Source organism: Ziziphus jujuba, chromosome 1, assembly GCF_031755915.1.
Source record: "Ziziphus jujuba cultivar Dongzao chromosome 1, ASM3175591v1".
NCBI classification, from domain to species: domain Eukaryota; kingdom Viridiplantae; phylum Streptophyta; class Magnoliopsida; order Rosales; family Rhamnaceae; genus Ziziphus; species Ziziphus jujuba.
In genome coordinates this window covers 29,981,527-30,007,665 of record NC_083379.1, presented here as the reverse complement: position 1 = coordinate 30,007,665, position 26,139 = coordinate 29,981,527, and the positions used below count along the sequence as shown (strand labels likewise).

Genomic DNA, 26,139 nt, shown 5'->3' with positions numbered 1-26,139 from the left:
ATGTGGGTCGAATATTCACTAATATGCCTACTGATAAAATATATGCACATGTAAAGCACGTCAATTAAAATTCACCACACGTACAGTAAGATATATGAAGCTTATGACTTTTAGTTTAGATGCACCACAGTTTTCCATGTCCATTGGTTTAGGTGTACGTTTTTGTATTTAATTTGGCCCACAACTTTATAATTAAACTTTTGAAAACCATAATTTTATAATCGAACTTGTGAAAACCGTTGACATTAGAATTATGGAAAATATGTGATTTGGAGACTGACAAGAAACTTATACAAATATAATAAAAAAATTTAATCTCTTATTAAATGGACAAAAAATGGGTGATAGATCTTAATGTATAAAAAACTATAATGTCCACCCAAATTTTTACTCCCAAGTGAATAAAAATTTGGCCATGCATATCTATATCCATTTTCCAAAGTTAATTCCATTTCTGCCAATTTCTGTGAGAAAGTTCTTGCAAAATTTCAGGGAATTTAAGTTCTTGGTACCAAACAATGGGAAAAGGAAAAGAAAGTAGAAGTTGATGATGACAATGTAACAGAGGGACGATGATTTTGGCACAATTTTTTATGCGAATGTTAAGTATGGTCACTGATATAACACTTCCGAAGGGTAGAAGATAAGGCCCTCTTGGACTACATCATGCCCATAACCAAAAGCAATGATAAAAGATATAAAAACACATTTGCTGCTCACGTATTGCATTGCACATACGTAATAGTTCCATTCTTCTTGGAATATATAAAAAATGAAAGTTTATTTATCCGATACATATATATATGTATACATATATGTATATATGTATGTATGTATATATGTATAATGTGTATATATATATGTATATATATGTATGTATACATATATGTATATATGTATACGGAAATTCTATGGTGAGGATGGTCCATATGAGTACCGCAGTATTAGTGATGGTTTTTTATAGTATTAACGATGATTTTTTAGAAAATCGTCACCAATACTATAAAAAACCGTCACCAATATTGTGGTCCGTATGAGAACCGTCCGCAGCATAGACAGACTGTATATGTATATATATATATATATGTATGAATGGAAATCTATATCACTTCCTTTCCATGTGTGTGATGGGATCCATATCTTCTGCCACTCTTTTCTATCTAGCTACTAACGATGATAAATCTCACATTATTTTTAAATAATAATAATAATAATAATACAAAGAAAAAATAAACAAAACAGATAGATAATAACCCTTTTTTTTTTTTTTTTTGGGATCAGGTAAAATTCTATTATTGATATAACATAAATGAAAAAAAAAAAAAAGTAGAACAAAAATCTCCCTCGTAGGTGATATAGTTTGTATATCCATGTTTTTGTTATTATTATTATTTGTATTTACGAGTATTCATTTACTTGTTTTTTTTTATTTAAAAAAAAGAAAAAAAGAAAAAAACTGATTAGACAATTTTCAGAACCAAAAACATATATAATCATATGCTAAACTCTTCCAACTGCATGCGAAATTTGGACGTCCTCCATCTTTTAATGCAATTGAAGGACAAAATGAACCAATAAATAAAAAGCAGGCTCATATTTTATTTTTATTTTTATTTTTATTTTTTTAAAAAAAGTGGAGATTAAGTTGGAGATCAAATTAAGCCACAAAAAAAAACCATAAGCTCCCCACAAAACACGTTCCCAATCCAACATAAATCTAGCTTTACCGATGGAGTATTAATTAATAAACCCCCATTAACTACGGCGTTGGGTTAGAACCCTGCATTGTTTCATCAGCTAATTAAAACTCAAATAAAAGAAAGAAGCACAAGGAAAGGCAAGAAGGAGAAGAAAAAGAAGAAGAAGAAGAAGAAGAATATTAAATGGCCCTACTAATCAGTTTTCAACAAGTTTTAACAAATGGCATAAATTTTCCATTTTCAGGTTCTAATCCTTCTCAGTTTTTGCTGCTTTTCTATATATTAGTTGTTCTTTGATTCTTTATTTGTCCCTTGACATGATATGTAATTTATATATTTTTGCTTTATATGGACATAAGAAATTACGAAAATGCGTTTCATATATATTTGCTGCAATGTAGTATAATCTACTTGTTATTATGATCATACTGGAATTAAATTAAATTTCTTGCATGCCTTGTCATGGAATAATAATCTTATATGTGAGTTTGGATTTAATTTCTTGCCTGAGTATATATATCATAGCTAAGCTAGCTATTAGAAAGATTTTATTTCTTGTTCACAAATTCTTTATTATTCTCAAGGGATATAGAAATTTGAAGATTGTTAAAAGCTAGCTTAAAGAAAAAGTACTGGTTTACATTTTTAAGTGTAGGGTGTAGAATTTCTCAATAGAAAAAAAAAAAAAATATATATATATATATATATATACACTTTTCAGAATATCCTAAATGTTCTCTTAAAAAATATTTTTTGATATGGTTACATAAATTCTTGTTAATTTATAGTTCCATTACTTAAAATTTTACCAATATTTCAGTGGACAGCTGAAATTCTTTTACCACATTAAAAAGGAAAAAAAAAAAAAAAGTTACTCTCTAAAGAACTATTGAGGGATTTTGTCAAGTTTATGCCTATCATAAAAATTAAGAAAAATAAATAAATAAACACTGTAAAAAGGACAATTTATTTTTTAAAGTTCAATTACATAGAGTAACTTAATAAATAGTTAAAAATAAACTTTATGAAGAAAAAATGTTAAAAAAAAAAATAGATAAATACGTCATGAATTTTTTAAATTGAAATATTGAAGATGTATTTTTGAATTGAATGTCTTGAGTAAACAATTGTCATAAACAACAAGTATCATTTCAACTTTTATACCATGTTGATATGAGTCTGCTTTTCAATCGGAGATGCTCTACTTATATTTATATTTGTTTTTATAATATTGACTTTACTAAATTACTTTAGACAGGGTGTAAATCTACCTCTTATTTGCCCAAAAATCGCCTACTACTCCCTATTCGTTCATGCAAAACAAATTCAGGTACGCCTTTTCTTTATTTGATAAAAAAAAAAAAAAAGCTTTTTATATTAAGAAAAAAAAAACCCATCAAAGTTCCAATCTGCATATTTGGAAAAATTAGCTATTCCAATACACCCGTAATAATAATAATAAATAAATAAATAAAATAGAGTATGACTTCTTGTAATAAAATGACAAAAAATCCAACTATCAAAATGACAAGAGTTAAAATCCCATATTTTTGGTGGTGGTTTTCATAATCAAATTTTTTTTTTTTTTTGTTTTTTTACCATCTTCATAAAGAGATGGAGGAAACAAGGCTAACTAATTTTTGATTTTGTGACTGTTGGGAAAAGACATCTAGTGGTCATCATTGTAAATATATCATAAAACCAAAGTGCAAAAAAGGAACAATATTTAAAAAAAGGAATAAAAAAAAGAAGTTAAAAAGTAAATGCTAACTTGGCAAACTTTGAGCCACCTAACCAACCTCCTTTGTCCCTCAGTCTGTCCCAGAGTAAGTGTGGCTCACCTTCTTCTTATATGTGCACTTCACAAATCCTACCAAACCTGCATGAACCACAAACACCAAACACTCTCTTTTCCACTCTCTCTAACCTCTTCAAAAAGAGAAAACATCAAGAGGATTTTTTCCATTTCTAATCTCTCTTTTGAATCCCCCTACAAATTAAGTTCCTAGCTATTAGCTACTTGGTTTTCTTGTTTAATTTTCTGGGTTGTGTATTTTTTTTTTTTTTTGGCTTGACAAAAAAGAATGGCTGGGACTGGAGTTTTTGCAGATATATTAGATGGGGATGCGTTCAAGTACTACTCTGATGGAGAATGGAAGAAATCATCTTCTGGTAAAAGCGTTGCAATTGTCAACCCCACTACAAGGAAGACTCAGTACAAGGTTCAAGGTGATTATAACTATACTATATGTATATATATAATAGTTTTTGTTTTGGACTTGAAAAAGTTTTATGTTTTTCCCATGGTTGAAATTGAAGAACTATCCTCTGTTTTTTTCTGCAACAGCTTGTACACAAGAAGAGGTCAACAAAGTCATGGAAATAGCAAAAACCGCACAGAAATCATGGGCAAAGACTCCTCTTTGGAAGCGAGCAGAGCTACTTCACAAGGCAGCTGCTATTCTCAAAGAACACAAGGCTCCGATTGCAGAGGCACTTGTCAAGGAAATTGCAAAACCAGCTAAAGATGCAGTCACAGAGGTGTTCAAATTGTTTTGGTTTTCCATTCTTTTTTAATTGTTTTGGAAGGTATCATTAACTGAGTTTAAAATGTGTGTTTGATATTTATTTGTTTTTTGGGTTTTCATGTAGGTTGTGAGGTCAGGGGATCTGATATCTTACTGTGCAGAAGAAGGGGTAAGGATTCTCGGAGAGGGAAAATTCCTGGTGTCTGATAGTTTTCCAGGAAATGAGAGGACAAAGTACTGCCTCACTTCCAAGGTATATTGTTTCTTCCTCTTCTTGCTGTTTCTTTGTTTAAGTTTTCGAACTGGGGATAATTTTGAAGCAGTAGTCACAACATTGACAAAATCCACAACCCCACTATTTATTAAACTTGTTACAACAGATAAACTACACACGTATGTATAACAAAGTCATAAAAAATGGTTTAATGGGTCAGAGCTTAAAACTGATCTAACCAATGGCCATATGTTGGGCTATAAAGTCTTTGATGTGTCATATCATGGCCACTTGTTGGTGGCTTTATATGCTTTCATCACATACTAACGGAGATAACTATGTTAACTGCAAAAGATACTAAAAGCTTTGCCTTTTGTAACTGAATTCTCTCTCTCTCCCTCCCTCCCTCTGTTTTTGTTTAGTTTACTATTTATTTTATTTATTTTCATTCTCTGCTGCATTTTGCCACCATTTTCTTGTCAATTTTCTTTTCATCTTGCCATTAACAATGAAGCATGGAGTTTGCTAATAGGTCATATGATAAAATTTAAATCCTTTTAACCAAGGTTCTAGTATGCTTAGGTAAGACTTAATTAAAAGAATTTGCAGACTCAGAAATATGCCTTGACCTAAAATGTACAACTTATATGTAGTTGGGTATCAGATTAAACTTGGCAATAAAATCTATATACATTGTGTTAATGTTTCTGGCTCATCTAGCGTCTTGTGCTATGAATTCTGACTTCTTCATCAATCTAGGATGGTTATTCTAGGTGCTTCACTATACAAATAAACAACCCAGTATCAACATCTGTTAAAAAGAGCTTAGCTTCCTCTCTCAATACTTGCATAATCCAATTTGGTCCCAACATTCAGCTGAGGTTGATTATTTTGCCCATGACACAATGAATGCATCATGGCGTATCGATCTACACACAGACTACTAGGTTGAGTGATAGAGCAGTTGCAGTACCTTGAATTCCACATAAGACAAATATATTGAAAGGAATTTAATTCCATAATGTTAAACTTTAAAATATATTCTATAATACTTTCTTTTGACCCGTTAAACTGGCATTATTTGATAAGGTTCTTTCGAAATACAACAGCAGAATCATATGGTAATAGGATGTGCTTAATATAATTATAATTTTTTTTTTTTTAAATATAATTTTGCAAGTTTCATGATTTCAAGTGCATGTTAACTGCAGATTCCACTTGGGGTGGTTTTAGCAATTCCACCATTTAACTATCCCGTTAACCTTGCTGTCTCAAAAATCGCTCCTGCATTGATTGCTGGAAACTCCCTTGTGCTCAAGCCCCCAACTCAGGTATCATAATGTTATGCTTGCTTTTGATGCTTTGCAAATCCTTTTCTTCAGATTGATGCTGTGCTTAAGACTGATCTAAAACCCGTGATACAATGTAACACCTAAACTTTATGTCATTAATTCATATGCAAAAGAATATGATCATGGCAAATTACATTCTCAGTGAGACTAAAAGTATGAAGAAATGATGTTCAGCAATTCCATAATATCCTGAACTCACCGTTAACATCCTTCCAGGGTGCTGTTTCTTGCCTCCATATGGTGCATTGCTTCCACTTAGCTGGATTTCCCAAAGGCCTTATTAGTTGTGTCACTGGGAAAGGATCTGAGATCGGTGACTTCCTTACCATGCATCCTGGGGTGAACTGTATAAGGTAAGCCCTAATCATCTTTCTTTCACACCAAGTAAGGTCCTATGTTTCTTGGTTGGTTATGTGAATTACTTAACCCTTTTGCATTTTAATATCTTCTCAGCTTTACTGGTGGAGATACCGGAATTGCAATTTCAAAGAAGGCAGGTATGATCCCTCTGCAGATGGAGTTGGGAGGAAAAGATGCATGCATCGTGCTTGAGGATGCGGATCTGGATTTGGTAGCAGCAAACATAATAAAAGGAGGTTTCTCTTACAGGTAAAGAAAATTTGAGATTGTACTAATTGTTGCAGACTGATGTTAGTATATATCAATTATCTAGTTTTCCTATGATAAAAAATATTTCTACTAAATATAATATGCTCCAAATTTTAATACTGAACTAACATGATATAATACATTTGTTTGCTCAATTACCAAATCTGCAACAGTGGACAAAGGTGCACTGCAGTCAAGGTTGTCTTGGTGATGGAATCGGTTGCTGATGCACTCGTTGAGAAAGTGAAGGCCAGAGTAGCAAAGTTAACCGTTGGGCCACCAGAGGATGACTCAGATATCACTCCAGTTGTTTCAGAGTCATCTGCAAATTTCATTGAAGGGTTGGTTAAGGATGCAAAAGAGAAAGGAGCAACATTTTGCCAGCCATACAGAAGAGAAGGAAACCTTATCTGGCCTTTGTTATTAGATCATGTTAGGCCTGACATGAGAATTGCATGGGAAGAGCCATTTGGACCAGTTTTACCTGTTATTAGGATCAGCTCTGTTGAAGAAGGAATCCACCATTGCAATGCCAGTAATTTTGGACTCCAGGTATTTTTCTCTCCTTGATTTTCAGATTTATTGTCGTTGGTCGAACCAAATTAAAACATATTTTGATAGATGTGCTACTTCATCTCCTTGTTGAGTCAATCTGTGTCATTATGCTTAAAGATTGTTTCAGGGAGCAACAAAGTTACTTCTGGAGTCTGAAGAAAATTGCTAATTTGGTGTTAGCTGATATAACTACCACTACCATAAACAAATTTCTTTTTCTTCTTCTATGGGCAGAACTTAACATTCTGCAACATATACTCAAATTTGAAACCTATGGATATACCATTGGCAGTTGCATACTATGTATATGTTTTGTTATTAATCACCTTAATTATGAAGCAATTACATACTTTAAGCACTATAAGAAATTAGTTTGGATCACTCTCTCTCTCTCTCTCTCTCTCTCTCTCTCTCTCTCTCTCTCTCTAATGTTTATGTGGTTGATAATAAAAAAACTCAGGGCTGTGTCTTCACAAGGGACATCAACAAGGCAATCCTAATTGGTGATGCAATGGAGACAGGGACGGTCCAAATAAACTCTGCACCGGCTCGTGGACCAGACCATTTTCCATTTCAGGTGAAACTTTCTCAAGAAAATCTACAAAACTGATTACTATACTCTATACAAGCAAATATACAATACGACCATACATTTTATGTGAATCCTAACAAATGCTAGCTTTGACAAACAGGGAATTAAGGACAGCGGCATTGGATCACAAGGAATCACCAACAGCATTAACATGATGACTAAGATCAAGAGCACTGTGATCAACTTGCCAGCTCCTACTTACACCATGGGCTAGTGGTATAAAAACCCCATCGAGGAATTATGAATAATCACAACTAGTTTAGAATCTTCAGCAGATTAGTGAAGTTTGCGATTTAACAGTCAGCGGACTATAAATATTATGTGTTTAATTTTCTTTAGTAATTCAAGATTAGAAAAGGGGAAAAAAAAAAAAAAAAAAAGAAAAAAAAAGAAAAAGAAAAAAAGAAGAAGTGAATAATGGGGATAGTTTTCATCAAACGGCTATATTATGTGCTATTTTGATGTGTAAGAAGCTCTAAAAGAATGGTATTCTGGTTTTGCACCGACTTATGTTTGCATGTAAGCCAGATACATATGTAAACTTTCAAAGAATGTATCCCCCTTATATTGTTTATGTGCAATCTATTGTTTCTATTTTGTTCTTTTTTTTATATGGGGGGCTTGATTTATAGCATTTCATGTCATGCACATGAAACTATGATAATAACTTCATAGCATTACATATTATTTTTTTTAAAAAAAAAAAAAAAAATGGGGCTAGTGTATACCTTCATAGCATTGAATAAAAGGATGAAGTCATATTGAACTTTCAATTTTTTGGGGCATAAAATGGGTCCAGTGTACAGAGGCCTATGGCTATGATTAATGGGGGCCGGGACATCACTACTTAAACATGGCCCAATTGTTGAAATGGTTCAGTCGTAGGGTAAAATTAATACCATTATTATCTTGTAAAATATTAAAATTATCACTTTTAACGTGTAACATTATTTACCTAAAAAATATTTATCAAATGACATGAAATCATAATATTGTCAACACATTCATATAATTAAAATATTAAAAAAAAAAATTTAAGATGCATAACTGAAACTCGAATACTAACCATAAAATATTATTTTTTTATATTTTTGATAAATAAATTTGATGATATAAGACTTTTAGTGTTACTATAAAATTAAATACTAAATATGAAACAAAGGTAATTACTTTTTGCTGCTATGATTTGTAGATGAAAATTGTATTTTCCATCCTTCCCAATTTTAACCTATCCTTATATTTTTCTCAAATTTCTAACATTTCATTTTTCCTTCCTATCTTCTCCAATTCCTATTGAAAATATATGAGTTTATGTACGACTACCAAATTTTAAGTCCATATGGGATATTCATGTATAATACAAGCAGTCTGTTTTGTTAAGGAAGATCATCAAGTTAACAATGTTTATGCATATTTTGTTATGTACTTATAAGAGATACTATTAATTGTCACCATCATTGATAATTGCCACTAAAATTTTTTGCTTATTGATAATAATTTATTGTGTTTGTTGAAAAATTAAAAAAAAGAAGAAGATATAATTAAAATAATTTGAACCCATAACACATGTTAGTTAAATTGCTATGTTATGGAGTCCTCTAATAATGGATTACCAAAGGTAACCAAAAACACATGTATTTCATTTTAAGCATACAAATACAATGCATTATAAGCTACCTTGACTAAAATAATCACCGCCCAAAAAATAAAAATAAAAAATAAAAAATGGTGGATCTGCGTTAGTAACTAGCATGCGCAACATGCCATTTGCATGCAAATTGCAGAAAGAAGTCAATATTGGTAAAATATATGCTTAGCCATATGTGTTAAAGTGTAGCTTCTCATTTATTTGTTTTGAAACTCTTATCCCTCTGTCACAGTTACAGAAAGACGGTTTTGATTTTAATATTAGTAATCAAAATTGAAAACTTTGGACAACTTTTGGAGACCCCAATATGATCTAACAAGGTCTTCGTAGCCAAACACACTTCCTTCATAGTTTAAATATAATTGACACAAACCCCACTTTAGCACACCATGATTGGTTAAATGTTCTTTCATTGGTCTAAACCAAAACCCATTCCTTTTCTCATCCATATATATATATATATATATATATATATATAGTCTGTCATGGTGCGGACGGTCTTCATGCGGACCACATTATTAGTGACAGTTTTTTATAGTATTGGTGACGATTTTATAAGAAACCATCGTTAATACTATGAAAAACAGTCACTAATACTGCAGTTCTCATACGGACCGTTTTCACCATAGAATTTCCGTATATATATATATATCTTTAGTTATAACAACAACAACAACAACAATAATAAAAATAATAAATAAATTGCAGAATTCCGATTGCTGGTCTAAACGTTTTTTAATATCCCAATTTGCCGTATTGCACTGCAAAGACAACTTTAACAAGGTAATTACTTGTACATTTTCTTGTAGATCTTCTTGATACAAAGAGTCTTTTTTGAAAAATTAATACTTGGTTGAATATTGGTGTTTAATCCTTTTGTCAATAATAGAAAGATGCTAAAGAGTTCCTCTTTTTTTTTCTTTTCCCTTTTATTATTCATTGATTCTTAAACCATATGATAAAAATGCGTACCTTTTTTTCACTGTTTTATTTTCTTGTTATATATTTTGGTATAATCCAAGCATTTTTCTTTTTTCTTTTTTTTTTTTTTGGGTGAATTGGTATAATCCAAGTTGAGTATGTGTTTGGATGACTTATCATTAGTCATATTAACAAAAATAATAAATAAATTTCTCAGTGGAAGCTCACAAGGTGGGTACTTTTTATCGAATATTCTTGGCTTGTACGACATGACCCATGTATATAAAATTCTTTCTCTCATTCTCTGTTTCTCTCAAAGATTTAGAATTTTTTTAGATTTTCCCAGAGTTGACCACATTATAAACAGTGAAACGCTATTCTCTTTGCAGATCTCTCTTTCTTTTTTAGTTAAAAATTTGGAGGGCACTGAAATTTCTGTGGGATGTTGTATATAATGTTGATATGTTGATTGTAATTTCCTTTATCTTAAGATCAGGTAAGTGCCTAATTGTATCCTAATAGGTCTAGCTACCTCTGCCTAGAGAGCTATCTTACAGCTAAGAAATCATATATTGATCTCAAATTAATCCCTGATTGAATATAGGTAGATTTGCTAACTACTTATTAATTAAAGGATTCCATATTCATCAAGTAATAATTCTGTTCCAAAAGTCAAGTTTGAGAACCAGCTGTGGTAATAGAATTCTTTGGCCATTTTATTAAATGCTAAATGAGAAAATGAGATTTTTTTAACCACAAGCCTAGTCCAACGCAGAATCTGGATTTGACATGAGATGTCATTTTTATGGTATTTTATTTATTTATTTATTTGGGTAATTGGAAGTGTATAGGGCTTAAGTTTAAAAGAACCAAAACCAGTTCATTTTCATCAACTTCCTCTTAACAGGAAAATACTTCAAAACTTATTATTTGTTTAACTAGAAAGGTGCACGCACGTCTGAATTCTCAGTCAGGGAAAATGGAACAGATTATTCAATTCAATTATAAAAAAAAAAAAAGGGGAAAACAAATCTTCTGATTATAATGTAAAATTGGATTTGAAATCTTGATGCCCAAATCTAATTCCTCATATCTGCCAACTCAAAGTTGGCGTAGAATTATTTTTCTAGGGGGTGATTGACTGGGAATAGGGAGTTGGAATTTAGAATTGGACATTTGGTAAAGACAGCTCGCTTTCTTAATCCAACAAAATTAAGTAAAAGAACCATGCTTTTGTGTATAATCCCAAAACATTAAAGATAATCTACTAATAGTCTTTCAAAGTTTGGTTGAAGATTAAGTTGAAAAACTAATATATTCTACTATTTTGAACAGCTTTACACTGTTTTCTTTTCAGCAAATGGCTATTTAGCACATATTTATTCATCCTTCCTAAAAATGTTATGCTTTGTAATGGCAATATATATAAGAATATTTAAGATAATGCAAAGTTACAAACTCTTATACAATATGATGGACTCTTTCTTTGTTGACCTTTGTCATTCTCATAGTGATTGGAAATGGAATTAGCTTAGCATATATTAAATTATTGTACATGGCAATGACAAAGTTAGAATAAAACTGTCTTATGGAGTCCATTTACTAAAACAAATAAGATAATCATGGTATGTGAATGCAGGATAATGGGTGGTATGAAGTGTAAAGAGAGCCTATCACCTGAAGAAAAGTGGGGGATGTTATGGGTTCAGGAAAAGGACATATACCTACACCTTTTGGGGCCTTGTCATGTTAGAGAACCCATTCCTATTTCCTAGTCTCTCAAAAAATAAAAAATAAAAAAGAAAAAATGAAAAGAAAAGAAAAAGAGAAAAACTTCCTCTATTTACTTAATTTGGTTGGATTTCCATGGCTTTCAAAAGCTATTTCGCTCTACTTTGGCAAGGAATATTTATTATTCTGTAACCCATCTGCATTACATTCCAACATTGTGTATTCAAATCATGTCTTGATAAGGATAACTTGGGAATTTATGCTGATCTATATTTTAAAACATAGTATTTTAATTTTTTATGATCTTCCTATATAACCCTTTTTTGGTGTAGACAATATTAGTTACATAACAAGGTGAAAATAAACTCTAAAATGTTGCATCAAATACATTTTGGGAAGATATTGCTGTTTGAACAACTAGTGTTTGTTTGATTTTATATAACAAATTTTTGAAGTCATTCTGACTAATAAAGATTTTAGGAAATTTCATGAAAGGAAAGTCTGAATTGCTTTGGAGCATAATTCATGGCTTTCATTGAAGTGTTTTTCCTGGGAAAACATCGTCTTGGTGGCCAATCTTATAATGATTCTATAATATTTTGACAGCAGTGACTGTATTTCTTGACATATATTACTAGTTTTTCAACGAAATCCTCCGTATGTTGCTCAATTTTGTTCCAGTAACATTGATATCTTTTTTACCACATAATTGGCGTCCTATAAGTATGGAATCAGAGCTTTTGCCCCCACTTTAGCATGGTTTTTTCTAGTAAAGCTAGCTGATTAATAATGAGCAATTAACGTCTTTCCTTTTCTCCTTTATTTTATCTCTTTGTTATGTCAAAAATAAGATAAATATATACAGAGCTATATAATATATAATATAAATATATAAAGCTATATAGTATATTAGGAATAAGTTTCCATCTTATGTTAGGAGCTAATGTGGCCATGCTAAAGTATCAAATTTGGGGTCCAAGAAAAATAGATTATGAAAATGAATGTTTACAACATTTCCATATGACTTTTGATAATAATATAATAGGTGTTTTTATGAAGGCCTCAGATATCAGAAATTACTACTAACTGTTAATCGTTAGGAGCACCACTTTGCATCTACATTTTAGAACTTATAGTGTAAGAAATTCTTACATGAAAGAAATAAGACACAATGAGAAGAACAGAGTTTTCTTTTCGGCTACAGCAAATCTAACCATTCCTAGCGTACTTGATGAGAATAACAAATAATTAATGAGGTTCAGTTTGATAAAAGTTTTTTTTTTTTTTCTCATTTTATATGATGGTCATTTATCGTTCATATATACTTGATATTTTAAATAAAATTAAAAAATAATAATAATAATTAAAAAAAAAAAAACTTACCAAACAAGGAGCAAATTTTCAGTACTTCGGGAGTACCAGCTGATTTAACCAAATTTTTTTGTTTTTTTTTTTTGGCCAAACGAGAGACAAGGGAAGGCAAATGTAATTCAAAGAGAGTTGGAACTTGTTTTAGGGACGGAAGATTGTATAGTGTGGCATGAATCAGTATGAATCATGATGCATACAGAGTAAGGCCTTGTTTGGCCATGCAACTCAAAAACCATTTCCTCTTTTCGAGTTACATGCATAGCCAAACAAGGGCTAAACCTCTTTTGGGGATAGTATTTCAGTAAAATATGACCAAACAAACAGACCCCAAGCTTTTGTGTTGCAGTTGTTATTTGCTTTGCTGGAAGGGGAAGGTATTGACATATGTTTATTATAATGATTTCATAATCTATAACAATATTCAATTCATTGATTATTTTTTATTTTTTTTATTTTTTAACATATAGTTTATTTATATGATTGTTGAATGTGATGATCTTAGACAATCTCAAACTCTGATCCATGTTGCTACGGTTGTGCAACTTAGAATTATCCCATGTGCTTAGTTTTATTGGGAAACTCATATACAAACTGAAAAAAAAAAAAATATATATATATATATATATATGTATAATATATTCCAAAAGGACACTGACATTGTACAAACGCATTCATATGTATATGTATATATATTTGGAGATTTACACTTTGGCATTCATTAATTAATTAAAAAAATGATATGATTTTAGCAAATTTTGATGGGGAAAATAATTAATGCACTTTCTTGGAAAGTTTGTCATGTGAAATAATTGGGAGATTATAACACAGGATATGTCTTTTTAATCCCAAGCAGCTTGTACTTCCCTGTTAAATGGATGTACATCAGAATTTTCAAAACCATTATTTAATTAATTTCTTGAGATTCCTCACCCATCCAATCGTATAAACAATTCCATGATACAATGAATATGAGCTTTAAACAACTAAGAATGGGGAATGACACCTATTGCTCAACATTCACAATATTGTGCTTCTACTACTTCTACTTAAATTATATCTCACTTTGATTTGTTTTAAATATTAATCGAAGAGACAAAAATAATCAAAGATTTCATAGATTATTGGTTTGGTCTTGGTTTTAGCAAACAATTGAATTTGGGGCATGAGTGGTTGAAATTCCTTAAGAGCAAACAAGAAGATCATTTAATATATAGTAGTGTTGGTGATTAGCACTGCTAGTGAGATCTTATGTATATGTTTTTGTTGTTAGTTTAATGTGAAGTGAGATAAGGAAGAGATGGTTTGAGAGATCGCACAGTATCTTGAGCTAAAAAACCAATCATGTTTGCACAGATACTAACCTAAAGAAGCCTACTTGTCAGATTGAACAAGGTCATGTGTGTGAATTTTATGTATATGCTTTTGTTGTTTGTTTAATGTGAAGTGAGATAAGAAAGAGAGAATTTGAGAGATCGCATGGTATCTTGAGCTAAAAAACCAATCATGTTTTCACATATATATATACTAATCTAAAGAACCATATTATCTAATCAGATTTGAGAATGAAAAAAATAAAATAAATTATATAATTTCATTGGGAAAACCAACTTTCTATGAAATTCTATTCCAATTTTTTTTTTTTTTTAAAACTATGAAACTCTAGTTAGAAAATAAAATTCAAATAAAAATAGAGTAAATTACACAAAATTTCTCTAAACTATTTGGCACTTACAAATATATATTTTTTAATCAGGTTATAATAAATTTTTGCTCTAAAAATAAGGAACATATCAAACTTATGCATAAAATTAACAAATTTCAATACAATCGATTAATACGACACCAACTCGTTTGCCTTTTTAAAGGTTTGAATTGATACTAACATGTTGGAATGATAATAGGTCAACCTATTAGTAGCCGATTGTATGAATGAGTTGACCCATAAATCAACTCATCACACATTAAAAAATTAGTTCTTTTTTTTTTTTGTTTTCGAAAATCCAAAGTTTTTAACTTAACAGAAAATCATAACCATAACTTTTAGTTCATATTGATATACCGCATCATAGAATTTTCTATTACAAATATTCTGCTTTGGTGCTAAATCTTGATATGTCATAATTAATCACATTGATATAAATCTCATTTATATATACATATATATGTACTATGTACATATTATGTTTGTGTTTTTTTTCCGTGTTATTATTATTATTTTATTTTATTTTGTATTATCTCTTGAATATTTATTTTGTAATTATAATTATTTTTTTAGTAAAATGATTAGTCAAACATAATTTTTTTATTGATTGTATTCATTTAAATATTTTTGCAATATTTTTTTATTTTTTTAAAAATAATTTTATAATTAAGTTTAACGTGCTAACATATCAGCATAAAATTTTAAAATAAGGTTTATATAAAAAAAATTAACAAGAACAGGAGCCAATACAAGATAAATATTATATAACACGACAGCTTATCATTTGACCAATCTTATTTAACTACAAATAAATTTCTTAAATTATTAAAATAACAAATAAACCCTGATTATGTATAACATATTGCCTGCTTCAAACCAAATACATGTTAAAACTTATTTCAATTTGACAAATATAAATTTTTGGTATATCTATTATACTATTTTCTAAATAATTTAGTCCAAAATATTTTTATTATCTAAGCATAAAACATGATATTTTCGTGAAAAAAAATATTTTAAATATATTTTCTTCAAATTAAATATTATAATTAATATATTCGTTAAAAAATAAATATGTAAATATTTTCTTCAAAAACTATATAAAATAAAATAACAAAATAGTAAATTGATTATTTGTATATATAAATAAAAAGGTTTTAAAATGTTATTTTAGTCAAATATATAAATTGACTAATATATTTTAATAAGATAAATTGATCAATAGTTTGACTATTAAAAGGCCAAACTAAGATAAAAATGCAACATACGAGAATTATAATTACAGAGAAATTTACCCAAAATTTAAGGGGAAAAAAGAAAAAAAAACCCAAAAAAAAAACATTATGCTATCCAATTTCGAAAATTGAAAGATAATTTGTGTGATGGGCACCAACGAAGTCGCCGAAATTGGGGTGAAAATTAAAAATAAAAATAAAATAAAATTGAAAATGAAACAAAACTGTGACGGCTAAATGTAAGGAAAGTGGGGTTTGCAGAAAAGAAGTTTCAGGTGCGAGAGTATATAAAAAGATGATCCTCGCGGTCTGAGAGATACACGTTGAAGATAAAACAGCTAATTGTTTAAGGTGGATTAGATGACAATATGGGGATAATAATGATGATTTTGTCTGTTATACGAAAATTATTAGTAATTGAATGTGGGCGAGTCCGCGTGCTATTTTATACGAGGGCGTTTTCGACAATTCCCCACATCGTTTGAAAGCGAAACCTTATGACACTGGCCGACCATGCCCGACCTTTCACCCAGCTATTATAAAAAAATAAAAAAATAAAAAAAACAAAAAGAACTGCAGTTGCCAAACCCCCCACTCGACACTGCAGTGCGTGGAGCCCACTCCCAAAAATGTGTCTTACTCCTTTCTTTTTATTTTTTATTTTTTAAAATTTTGAATGTATGCATTGGTTTTAAAATTTTGGCATTGTTTTACTTGCGAAATTGCAAACTAGAGTGATTTGATTTCCATATTAAAACTTTTTTGAAATATCTATAAAGGCTAACTAGCTTATTGATTACTAATTACAATGTGAAAAATTTTAAAATTAGATAAATTTCCTATTCTTATGATTATATTAAACATTTTAAAAAATCAATAATATTATTTTATTATTTGATAATATAAAATAATTGTTATATCATTTCATATTATTTTTATATATTATTTAATTAACTTTTAAAAATAATTTCTATCTTAAATAAATTCATTTACTTTCAACAAATAAGATGCAAACATGACTTGTGAGTTGAAACTTATAAATTAGTATATTTATATTTAATAATCCATGATCAGTTGAATATCATTTTTATTTTATAAAGAATCAGTTGGAATAGCATTTAATAATACAATCAACAATAGCACAAGAAAAAAATATATTTATATATATATATATATATAATATCTTTTTACATTAAAAAAACATTATAAAAGTGGTTTCGATATGGAATAATTAGGGAAAAAAAAAAAAAAAAAAAGAAGAAAAGGGAAACAGAAAAGAAAAATATAAAAACAAGTCACGCGCCTCCAGCTCACGAGACAGAAAAATTTGTAAGATGAAATGACGAAGATAGCCCAGGTATGACCAATAGGTGAGCCCCACCTGTACCTGCAGAAGAAAAAGAGAAAAAACAAAGAAAACCCAACAAAGAAGCTCTACTTTTGCTATTTAATATCTCCCATAAAGCACTTTAAGGCCTGAAAACAGAAAACACATAGTTTTCCTTTCAGCTCATTGTTCATAACCCTCCTCCTTCTCTTTGAATCCCTTCTCACAAACATTAACGCAAATGCTTTTGCTGCACTTCTTCATCCTCTCTTTATCCTCACTTCCTCCTAATAATTTCTAAACCCTAGAAAAAAAGCTTTCTGCTCGGAAAACCATAACCCATCTTTACAAATTTGATATCTGTTCTTTTTTTTTCTTTTTTTCTTTTTTTTTTTTTGTTCTTTGCTTTCTCGATGCAGCCTTGTAGCAGAGAAATGCCCGGGATGAACTCTCTCCTAAACCCATCTTCTCAAATTTCTCTTCAAGAACTCCAACAGCAACAATCGCAGATTCAGAGCTCTCAGATGCAGCAGCATCAGATTCACAACTCCCACTTCGAACCCACTTCCCACGATGACTTCCTTGAGCAAATGCTTTCGACGCTCGGACCTTCCTCCTGTTCTTGGGCCGACCTCAATCCTGCCGTGAACACTAGTAAGGCCGCTCCATGGGATACCATCCCACCACCCCTTAACGGCTCCGCCAAACCCAGAGACTTGTCCGACGAAACCGCTCCATCAAGCCACGAGAATGTTGGTTTCCCGTACGACGAGTCGGTCAACTTGGCCTCCAAGTTCAGGAACCATCAGATCAGCGGCGGCTCCAAGTCGGCCACAGCCACCGCCGCGATGCTTCTCCACCACCAATTGATGATGTCGAGGGGAGTCGCCGGCGCTGGGAGCTCTGGTGGTGGGTCGGGAACCGGGGAACCTGGGCTTTTGCAGATGCCGTTGTCTTTGGGTAACGGAGAATTTGACCGCTCCCACAACGACGTCGGCGACGGGTCGTCGTTCAAATCCCCCACTCCGGTGAGTGTTTTTTTTATTTTTTATTTGCCATAATAAAATTGGCGATGGCAATATCGTAAAATAATGGCGAATTATGAGGGAGTCGGTTGGTTTTGTGATTTATTTTATTTTTTTGCGCAGGGAGGTGACGTTTCGGTTCAAACTCTGTACAATGGGTTCTCTGGATCACTGCATGGTGCTGGCCAGGTCCCGAACCAGCCTCCGCATTTTCAACATCCTCAGGCATGTCTTCATCTATCTACATATTGATTTTCCCTATCTATAATTTTTTTTTTTAAAAAAAATTTTTGTTAATGTTAAAGAATTTGCTTTTTTGCTTTTTGTTTTTGGGTTTTGATTGACTTTTTTTTATTATTTATTTATTTTACAGGGAGGTCAGATGCAGGCGCAGAACTTTGGAGCTCCAGGTCCAGTGATGACTCAAGTTCCGGCAAGCGCTTCGTCTGGTGGTGCACCCGCTCAGCCCAGACCCAGAGTTAGGGCTAGGAGAGGTCAAGCCACTGACCCTCACAGTATCGCCGAAAGGGTACGTCAAACTTCTTCTTCGTCAGTCTATTTACAATAATCTATTTGGTTGTTGAAATGAAACCGAATTTAAAAAGAAAAAAATTAAATATGAGATTTGCGAGAGTACTGATTATGTTATTTTGAGTTCCATTCATTGGAAAGCTAAGTAAATTTTTTTTTTTTTTTCCCTTGCTAAAAAGTGGTATACACTGACTGACTGGACCTAATGATTTAGTGCCCTTTTTGTTTTCTTACGGTTTTTCTGAGCAACCAAACGGATGCAATAATAGAGGCTTTGTTTGTGTTGTTGTGTGTATTGGTTTTGTTATTCTGAAATGCGATGTGTGGGGTTTGTTTTGTCTTTCTTGGTTACAGCTGCGGAGGGAGAGAATCGCAGAGAGAATGAAAGCTCTGCAGGAGCTTGTTCCCAATGCCAACAAGGTTAATTTTTTTTTTTTCACTTTTCCCAAAAAATTCGCAATTAAGAAAACATAATTTGTCATTCAACAAGCTTCTGAAAAATCTCGGTTCAGTTCCGAGTGGGAAAGCTCTGTAACCGCCGGTTCAGAGTGCAATTGTAGAAATTCCACGGGGCCATTTTGGTCCTTTAGGGGGGGAGGGGTCGTCTGGTTAATAACCTAGTATTTGTACAACAATGGCAAAAGTGTGAATGGAATGACCTGGGGGGGACGCGTGTGAGAGAGTGGAGGTGTTATGTCCTAGGTGTCACACGTGTCGGTCATAGAATGCGATTGTCATTTTGTGTACAATGTTACGCTGGTGTACATTTAGCGACTCTGTATATTCATTTTTTTTTTTAATTTTAATTGTTTTTTTAAATTTTGTTAGAAATTAATGATAAAATATGTAAAAATGTTCCGTGCGTACTTGAGAGGAAGAAGATAGAAAGCATATAAGGTTGGTCTCAAACCGTACTCCAGCACTGAGCCAAAGCCGAAGGCCCCCAATGAACATGGCACTGGGGCCGGGGAGGGGACATAGCTTGAGCTTGCCTTCATTCATTTTTATTTGCTTTGCATTGTTATTAAGTTATATATATATACATATATATATATAGAAAGAAGATAATTATTTGATTAAAAAATTAAAAAAATGATGATTTTTTTTTTTGGGCGATTATTTGTAAATAAAATGGCAGACAGACAAGGCTTCAATGCTGGATGAGATCATCGACTACGTAAAATTCCTCCAGCTCCAAGTCAAGGTAAAAAACTTCTTCCCTCTCCCCTTCTATTTTTTTAATCTTTTATTATTTGTTTACTTCTTTGTGTTTTTTTTTTTTAATTTGTTTATTGTTATTTTTAATTATGTAAGAAAGAATAAGGGAAGGAATCTGTAGTTGACATTGTTATAGAGAGAGAGAGAGAGGGGACATATGAAATTATTATTATTATTGTTAATTATTATATACAGAGAGAATGTGAATTTTGATATGTTTTATTTTTATATTAAAATGGAGCAGGTTCTGAGCATGAGCAGGTTGGGCGGTGCAGCTGCTGTAGCTCCCCTTGTGGCTGATATATCCTCCGAGGTACCAATTACACATTCAACTCCTTTTTATATTAATTTTTATTTTATATATATGTACATATATATATATCATCTTATTATTATTATTATTATTATTATTATTAGCCATGAAAAACAGAAAACCCATTTTATAGATAAGAAAAATGTGTATTTGAAAAAATGAGAAAAAAAAAAAAGAAAAAAAAAAAGAAGAAGAAGTAGAAAATGTGGAATGCATTTTTGTTTTCGTTGTGTTGGTGTTTTTTGGTTTCACTTTCACCTACCTCAGCTGGTCATGAAAGCCCACTCCACTCCACTCCACTCCACTCCACCACCCGCCCAGTCCCACATCATCACAATACGACAAAATCAAAAGCAGCACGCGTGCCCACTTTCTCAGATTCCTCTCTCTTTCTCTCTCTCTCTCTCTCTCTCTCTCTCTCTAGCTTTTTATTTTTTATATCCATTTCTATCTCTCTTTTTAAAAACAATCGTAAATATAAATTTTTATTTTTTTTATTTGTTTTGTTTTTATGTGGTGGTAGGGAGGCGGAGACTGTATTCAGGCCAGCGCCAACGGAGGGACAATGGGACGCAGCACCACCACCTCCAACGGCAACCAAACGGCGTCGTCGAACGACAGCATGACTGTGACTGAGCACCAAGTGGCCAAGCTCATGGAGGAAGACATGGGTTCCGCCATGCAATACCTCCAAGGCAAAGGACTTTGCCTTATGCCCATTTCCCTCGCCACCGCCATCTCCACCGCCACGTGTCATTCCAGGAACCCAATGATTAACAACAACAATCATCCAACCAACAACCCCACCTTGGCATCCAACGGTGATGGGCCCTCCTCCCCCAGTATGTCTGTTCTCACCGTCCAATCCGCCACCATGGGTAACGGTGGGGCCGATGGCTCTTCCATCAAAGACGCTGCTTCCGTTTCCAAACCATGAATGGTGAAACGGTGTCGGCTTGACCTTTCTTTTAAGTCAAATGACAAAACAAACCTCAGAAAATTATTAAACTTTTAAAAAGAAAAAAAGAAAAAAAGTAACAAGCGGACTCTGGAAGTCCCAAAGCCGTCCAAAGTCTACGCAAATAAGGCTTGAGAGACACTTTTGACGACGCCGTATTTGCGTAGACTTTGGATAAAGCTAACACCTCAACTCAAAACACATTTCAACTCACCTCAACTACACCGCCAATACCAACACCTAATTCTCTATAAAATCCTTTTGTATTTTTCTTTTTGTTTTTTTGTTGTTTTAGGGTTTCTTTTTTTTTTTTTTTTTTTTTTTGAATTTCATTTTTTTTTAATTTCAATTTGGTTATGTAATGATGCTATGGGAAGAATATGTAATTTTGCGATCATGATGTTTTTTTATGGAGTATTTTAGAGTTTAATAATAATTACGGAATTATTATGCTTCAAAACACAAAAGCTATACCTACGTTAAAATGGAGTTGCAGCTTTGATAGCTTTCTAGGATCTGTTTTATCATTTTTGGTAAAGTGTTTTGCTTTATGTCGTTTTGGTTCTGTTTTTACTTTTGAATTTTGAGAGAGAGAAAAAAAAAAAAACAACTTTTTGTTATTATTATTATTATTATTTAATTTCCTTAAGCAAATTTTGTTAGTTTCGAAGACTTTTGGGAAAGCATTATTATGATGTAAATGGTGGATTCGATGTGAAGTCAACGACATGTCGCATGCTTTACTTTCGACTACAAAACAGAGCAAATGGTAAGGGATCAAGAGTGGTTATGATTTGCAAACCTTTCCTTTTTTTTTTTCTTTTTTTTTTTGGTTTTTTGGGATCTTTTCTCGTTGGATTTGATATGTTCAACTTAGAAATTCTAAGCCTCCTTTGGTGTGTCCAAACTCTTATAAAAAAGCTTGTAAATGCTGAATTCATTTGTAGAAGAACGTGTTTATATATTTCTTTCAACAGAAACTAAAACTTTTTATAAATTTCAATTGTATTTTTATGTAAAGAGTATTCAAATGCAATCAGATTTGGGTTTACAATTTCCATAGTTAAGACAATTTGTGACAAAAAAAATAATTTTAATTGGAATCTACTTAATAGGAATTTAAATGATTTTACAAAAACATATACAAATTAAATTGACGGACACATATCTATAACATTTACTCTCAATATGAGTTTGTATTTTTATTGAACCCAATTGTATTTTAATTGAACCCAATATTATTATATACCCACTCAAAAATATTATAATTTATGAGTTTGGATGTTATGTGGGTGGCCCTTATTTTTGTCCTCTACACATGAAAATTAAGTAAGCCTTTTTATTATCATTTTTCGTATATATATATATATATGCATAACAGTATAAAAATGGTGGGATCGTTGGATTAAGTCACCCAATTGACCATTACTTATTAGTTGTGGAGGTCCTAGTCATTCTTCTTCCTCTATATCTATATATATATATATATATATATATATCAAACCCTACTTTGTAGCCAAGTATACTTCTTACTTATTATTATTATTTTGGCTAAATATTATAGCAAGGAAACTTAACGACCGCATATTACTTCGTCCAAAGAAAGTTATCCCCCTCATAAAATTTTTAATAAAGAACAAAACGTCACTATCAAAGTTGGCATTTTATATAATTTAATATTAAACAAAGTAGAGTTTGCGTTTGGGTAAGTTAAGTTTGATAAAAAAGTGATTTGGAATTCTTTGTTGGCCAAAAAGCAAATATAAGAAGCACATCATCTTTTGCTTTTCTACACTCTATTTTTTATTTATACATATATATTTGTTTGTAGAATATGTAGGTTGTAACTAAAGGAAGAAAATTATAACATTATAGAATATATGAATAATACTTTTTTTTTTTTTCCAAAAAAAAAAAATAAATGGGTGTTAGGTCACGAAACATGAAGACAATAATCAAACAAAGCAAATAGAAAAGATTTGAGAGTGAAAGATATAATATAATAATATTATTATTTATAATAATAAAATCGTGGAGAGGGAGTGGGTAGCGACTAAGCACAGAATTCTTGTGTGCTGCTCGAGCGGGCGAGAGTCGGCCCACGCAATATTTATTTATTTATTTTTTTTCGGCTGAGTATGTATAATAAGGCCCTGCTTGGTTAACTTTGTAAGTCCCAGTCTCGGTTTCAGGCGTCTGGACAACACGCTTTGTTACATTTCCAGAGTTAGTCAAGCTCCACAACATTTCTCGTCAAAAAAATTAATATTACATTTGGATCCCTAGATTTGTGGAAATTATAATTCAATTTTCTAGATTTTCAAAATCACAATGAAAATAATTGAAAAGGAATAAATGGTGTTATTTCAAAGGATATGAATGACACAATAAATAGTGATAATTTTAAAGTTAAGAAGAAGTTAATGATAATTTTAAGATTAAAGGGATTAAATTATATTTAAATGAAATTTGGTGAATGAGATTAATTAAAAAAAAAAAAAAAACTCTTTCATGTTTCCTTCCCTTATCCATTTGGCATGATGACGTCAATCCAACGTTTATCCACGTGTAAATTATCTAGTTTTTCATTTTATAAATCTTTACATGATACTTTGATAACTTATATGAAATTAAATTCTTGCTTTAAAAAATTTCAATATGGTTCAGCTGATGGGATTATGATTATAATAAGTAAACTAACATAATAATTTTAGAAAAAAATGATGAGAAGGATAGTACGAAATTTAGAAGAAACTGAAAAAAAAAAAAAAAAAAAAAAAGAAAAGTAAAGACAAACCAATAGGGTCTGATTACTTGTAGATTATCTCAAAATTCATTTCCATGACACAGAAGCTGTGATTATTGTAGCAAATGCATTTATTATACAATTCCCTATTCCGACAAGCCAAACTATTTATTCACCCCAAAAAAAAAAAAAAAAAAGCCAAACTATTTGCATTTTAGAAGCACATGCAGACAAAAATAAAACACCTAGTAAATCATGTTGAAAATAAAACAAATGGTAAAAGTGAAGCAGAATTACAAGTATCAAATATAAAAAAAACAATAATAAAATAATAAAAAATTATTTAAAATTTAGGATAGTCTGTTTAGTTGGATCGATGCATACAAATGCACTGTCTTTAGAGAATATACACCTCATTTTGCGCTAGATTATCTCTCAAAATACAACAATTCTTCAAAAATATTGTGTGTAGATAAGAATTTACACGAACTCCTTAAAACATCTGAATGCTATATATATATATATATATCAAAAATATATTTGATAGTAGTAAAATAGTTTTTGTAAATTTGTAACTTGATAATAAGAAAATATAAAGGATTCAATGGCATGTTTGGGTAAAGGTAAAGTTAGTAAGAATCTAATTCACTTGGGAAAGTGATAACTTTTTTTTGTTTGGATACTTATTGTGAAGTGGAGAAGTGTGGGCCTAAGGAATTAGATTCCCATCGATGTAAGAAAATATATGGAAAAGTTATTCCCATCTATATAGTTGTCATTTTAAAAATCCCAGGAAATATAGTTTTAAATTTTTTTAAAAATACATATTTATCCTTAATTTATTGTACAATATTAAATTTAATTACTTTTCAATCCCAACTTTTCCATTACTCACCAAACAGATCAAGAGAAAAAATAATTCTCAGAAAACTAAATTTCGGAAATCAATTTTCCTCTTAACGTTGACACTTCCCAAACACCCTACAACAGAGTAGTATTTTTTAGAGAAAAAAAGGGACTAATTGATTTTTAATATTATGTGTATCTAAATGGGAAAGAAAACTCCTATTTATAAAACTGTAAAATATGGCCGTTGATTTACTTGGTAGAATTTTAGAAAATAAGTTACACAAAATTTGCAACCAACTTAATGTTATAAAAACTAGTAAATAGGTGCTAAAATATAGGAAAATCAACTTTGACTAAAACTCTAACTGATATCTAATAATTTTAAAACCACATGTACTACTGAGTAGGATTTATACGTTAGTCTACATTGCTTAAAAAGTGCAACCTTACCAAACAAGTGACAATTATCCAATTGATAGGAAAATAGTTTGATTACAGGTACAACTCCTAGTTAAAATCCATCTAACTTATAAAGAAAATATAAACAATATAATTTTAAATAAATTTTAATAACGATATTAATAATTTTTTAAATCAATTATAACAATCCCACTCATGATTTAAAAATTATAAAAATATATTTTTATAAAATAAATATACTTTAAGCATTTTTTACTGTACAATAGATTTGAGTGCCTTCTGGATTTGAATCAATACTTAATATTTATAAGTTTCCTTATGAAAGAACCAGTGAACTAAATCTTAAACTAGACTCTTTCAATTAGATTTTCACTTACAATACACACAATAAACGGAATTTTTTTTTTTTTTTTTTTTTTAGTTATAGTTTGGTTTGCACTTGAATGGTCATGCATACATATTATGTATCATGGGTACTTTTAGAAAGTAGCCTAATTTCCTACGATAGCAATTGTACTACAATACTTACTTAGGTGAAACCTCCAATGATAGTATGTGATCGACTTCGTGCAAAAGTACATGCCTTGGTTTCAT

General features: G+C 31.1%; 2 protein-coding genes across 3 annotated transcripts; both read left to right on the top strand.

Annotated features, from left to right (window-relative positions):
• The first annotated feature begins 3,562 nt into the window (after positions 1-3,562).
• On the top strand, positions 3,563-8,144 carry LOC107426779 (NADP-dependent glyceraldehyde-3-phosphate dehydrogenase). The gene is made up of 9 exons (XM_048467329.2): positions 3,563-3,929; positions 4,048-4,241; positions 4,353-4,481; positions 5,654-5,773; positions 6,011-6,147; positions 6,248-6,403; positions 6,577-6,955; positions 7,419-7,535; positions 7,651-8,144. The coding sequence occupies exons 1-9, from the start codon at positions 3,785-3,787 to the stop codon at positions 7,762-7,764; spliced, it is 1,491 nt and encodes a 496-aa protein (XP_048323286.1). The 5' UTR covers positions 3,563-3,784; the 3' UTR covers positions 7,765-8,144.
• A 9,477-nt stretch (positions 8,145-17,621) lies between these two features.
• LOC107426758 (bHLH transcription factor RHL1) lies at positions 17,622-21,970 on the top strand. 2 transcript variants are annotated; one of them, XM_060819831.1, is made up of 7 exons: positions 17,622-18,513; positions 18,634-18,739; positions 18,888-19,039; positions 19,396-19,461; positions 20,180-20,245; positions 20,504-20,572; positions 21,096-21,970. In XM_060819831.1, exons 1-7 carry the CDS (start codon positions 17,899-17,901, stop codon positions 21,507-21,509), a joined length of 1,488 nt encoding a protein of 495 aa, XP_060675814.1. In that variant the 5' UTR covers positions 17,622-17,898; the 3' UTR covers positions 21,510-21,970. The 2 variants fall into 2 exon arrangements, with proteins under 2 accessions (XP_060675814.1, XP_048337570.2); XM_048481613.2 differs by having other exon boundaries at positions 17,624-18,513; positions 18,634-18,735; positions 18,884-19,039.
• Positions 21,971-26,139: the final 4,169 nt, after the last annotated feature.

Coding starts and splice junctions, on each gene's coding strand:
- LOC107426758 (XM_060819831.1), top strand. CDS start 17,899: ATGCAGCCTTGTAGCAGAGAAATGCCCGGGATGAACTCTCTCCTAAAC. Junction 19,462..20,179: donor TTGTTCCCAATGCCAACAAG/GTTAATTTTTTT, acceptor ATAAAATGGCAG/ACAGACAAGGCTTCAATGCT. Junction 20,573..21,095: donor TGGCTGATATATCCTCCGAG/GTACCAATTACA, acceptor ATGTGGTGGTAG/GGAGGCGGAGACTGTATTCA.
- LOC107426779 (XM_048467329.2), top strand. CDS start 3,785: ATGGCTGGGACTGGAGTTTTTGCAGATATATTAGATGGGGATGCGTTC. Junction 6,404..6,576: donor AAAGGAGGTTTCTCTTACAG/GTAAAGAAAATT, acceptor AATCTGCAACAG/TGGACAAAGGTGCACTGCAG. Junction 7,536..7,650: donor CAGACCATTTTCCATTTCAG/GTGAAACTTTCT, acceptor TTTGACAAACAG/GGAATTAAGGACAGCGGCAT.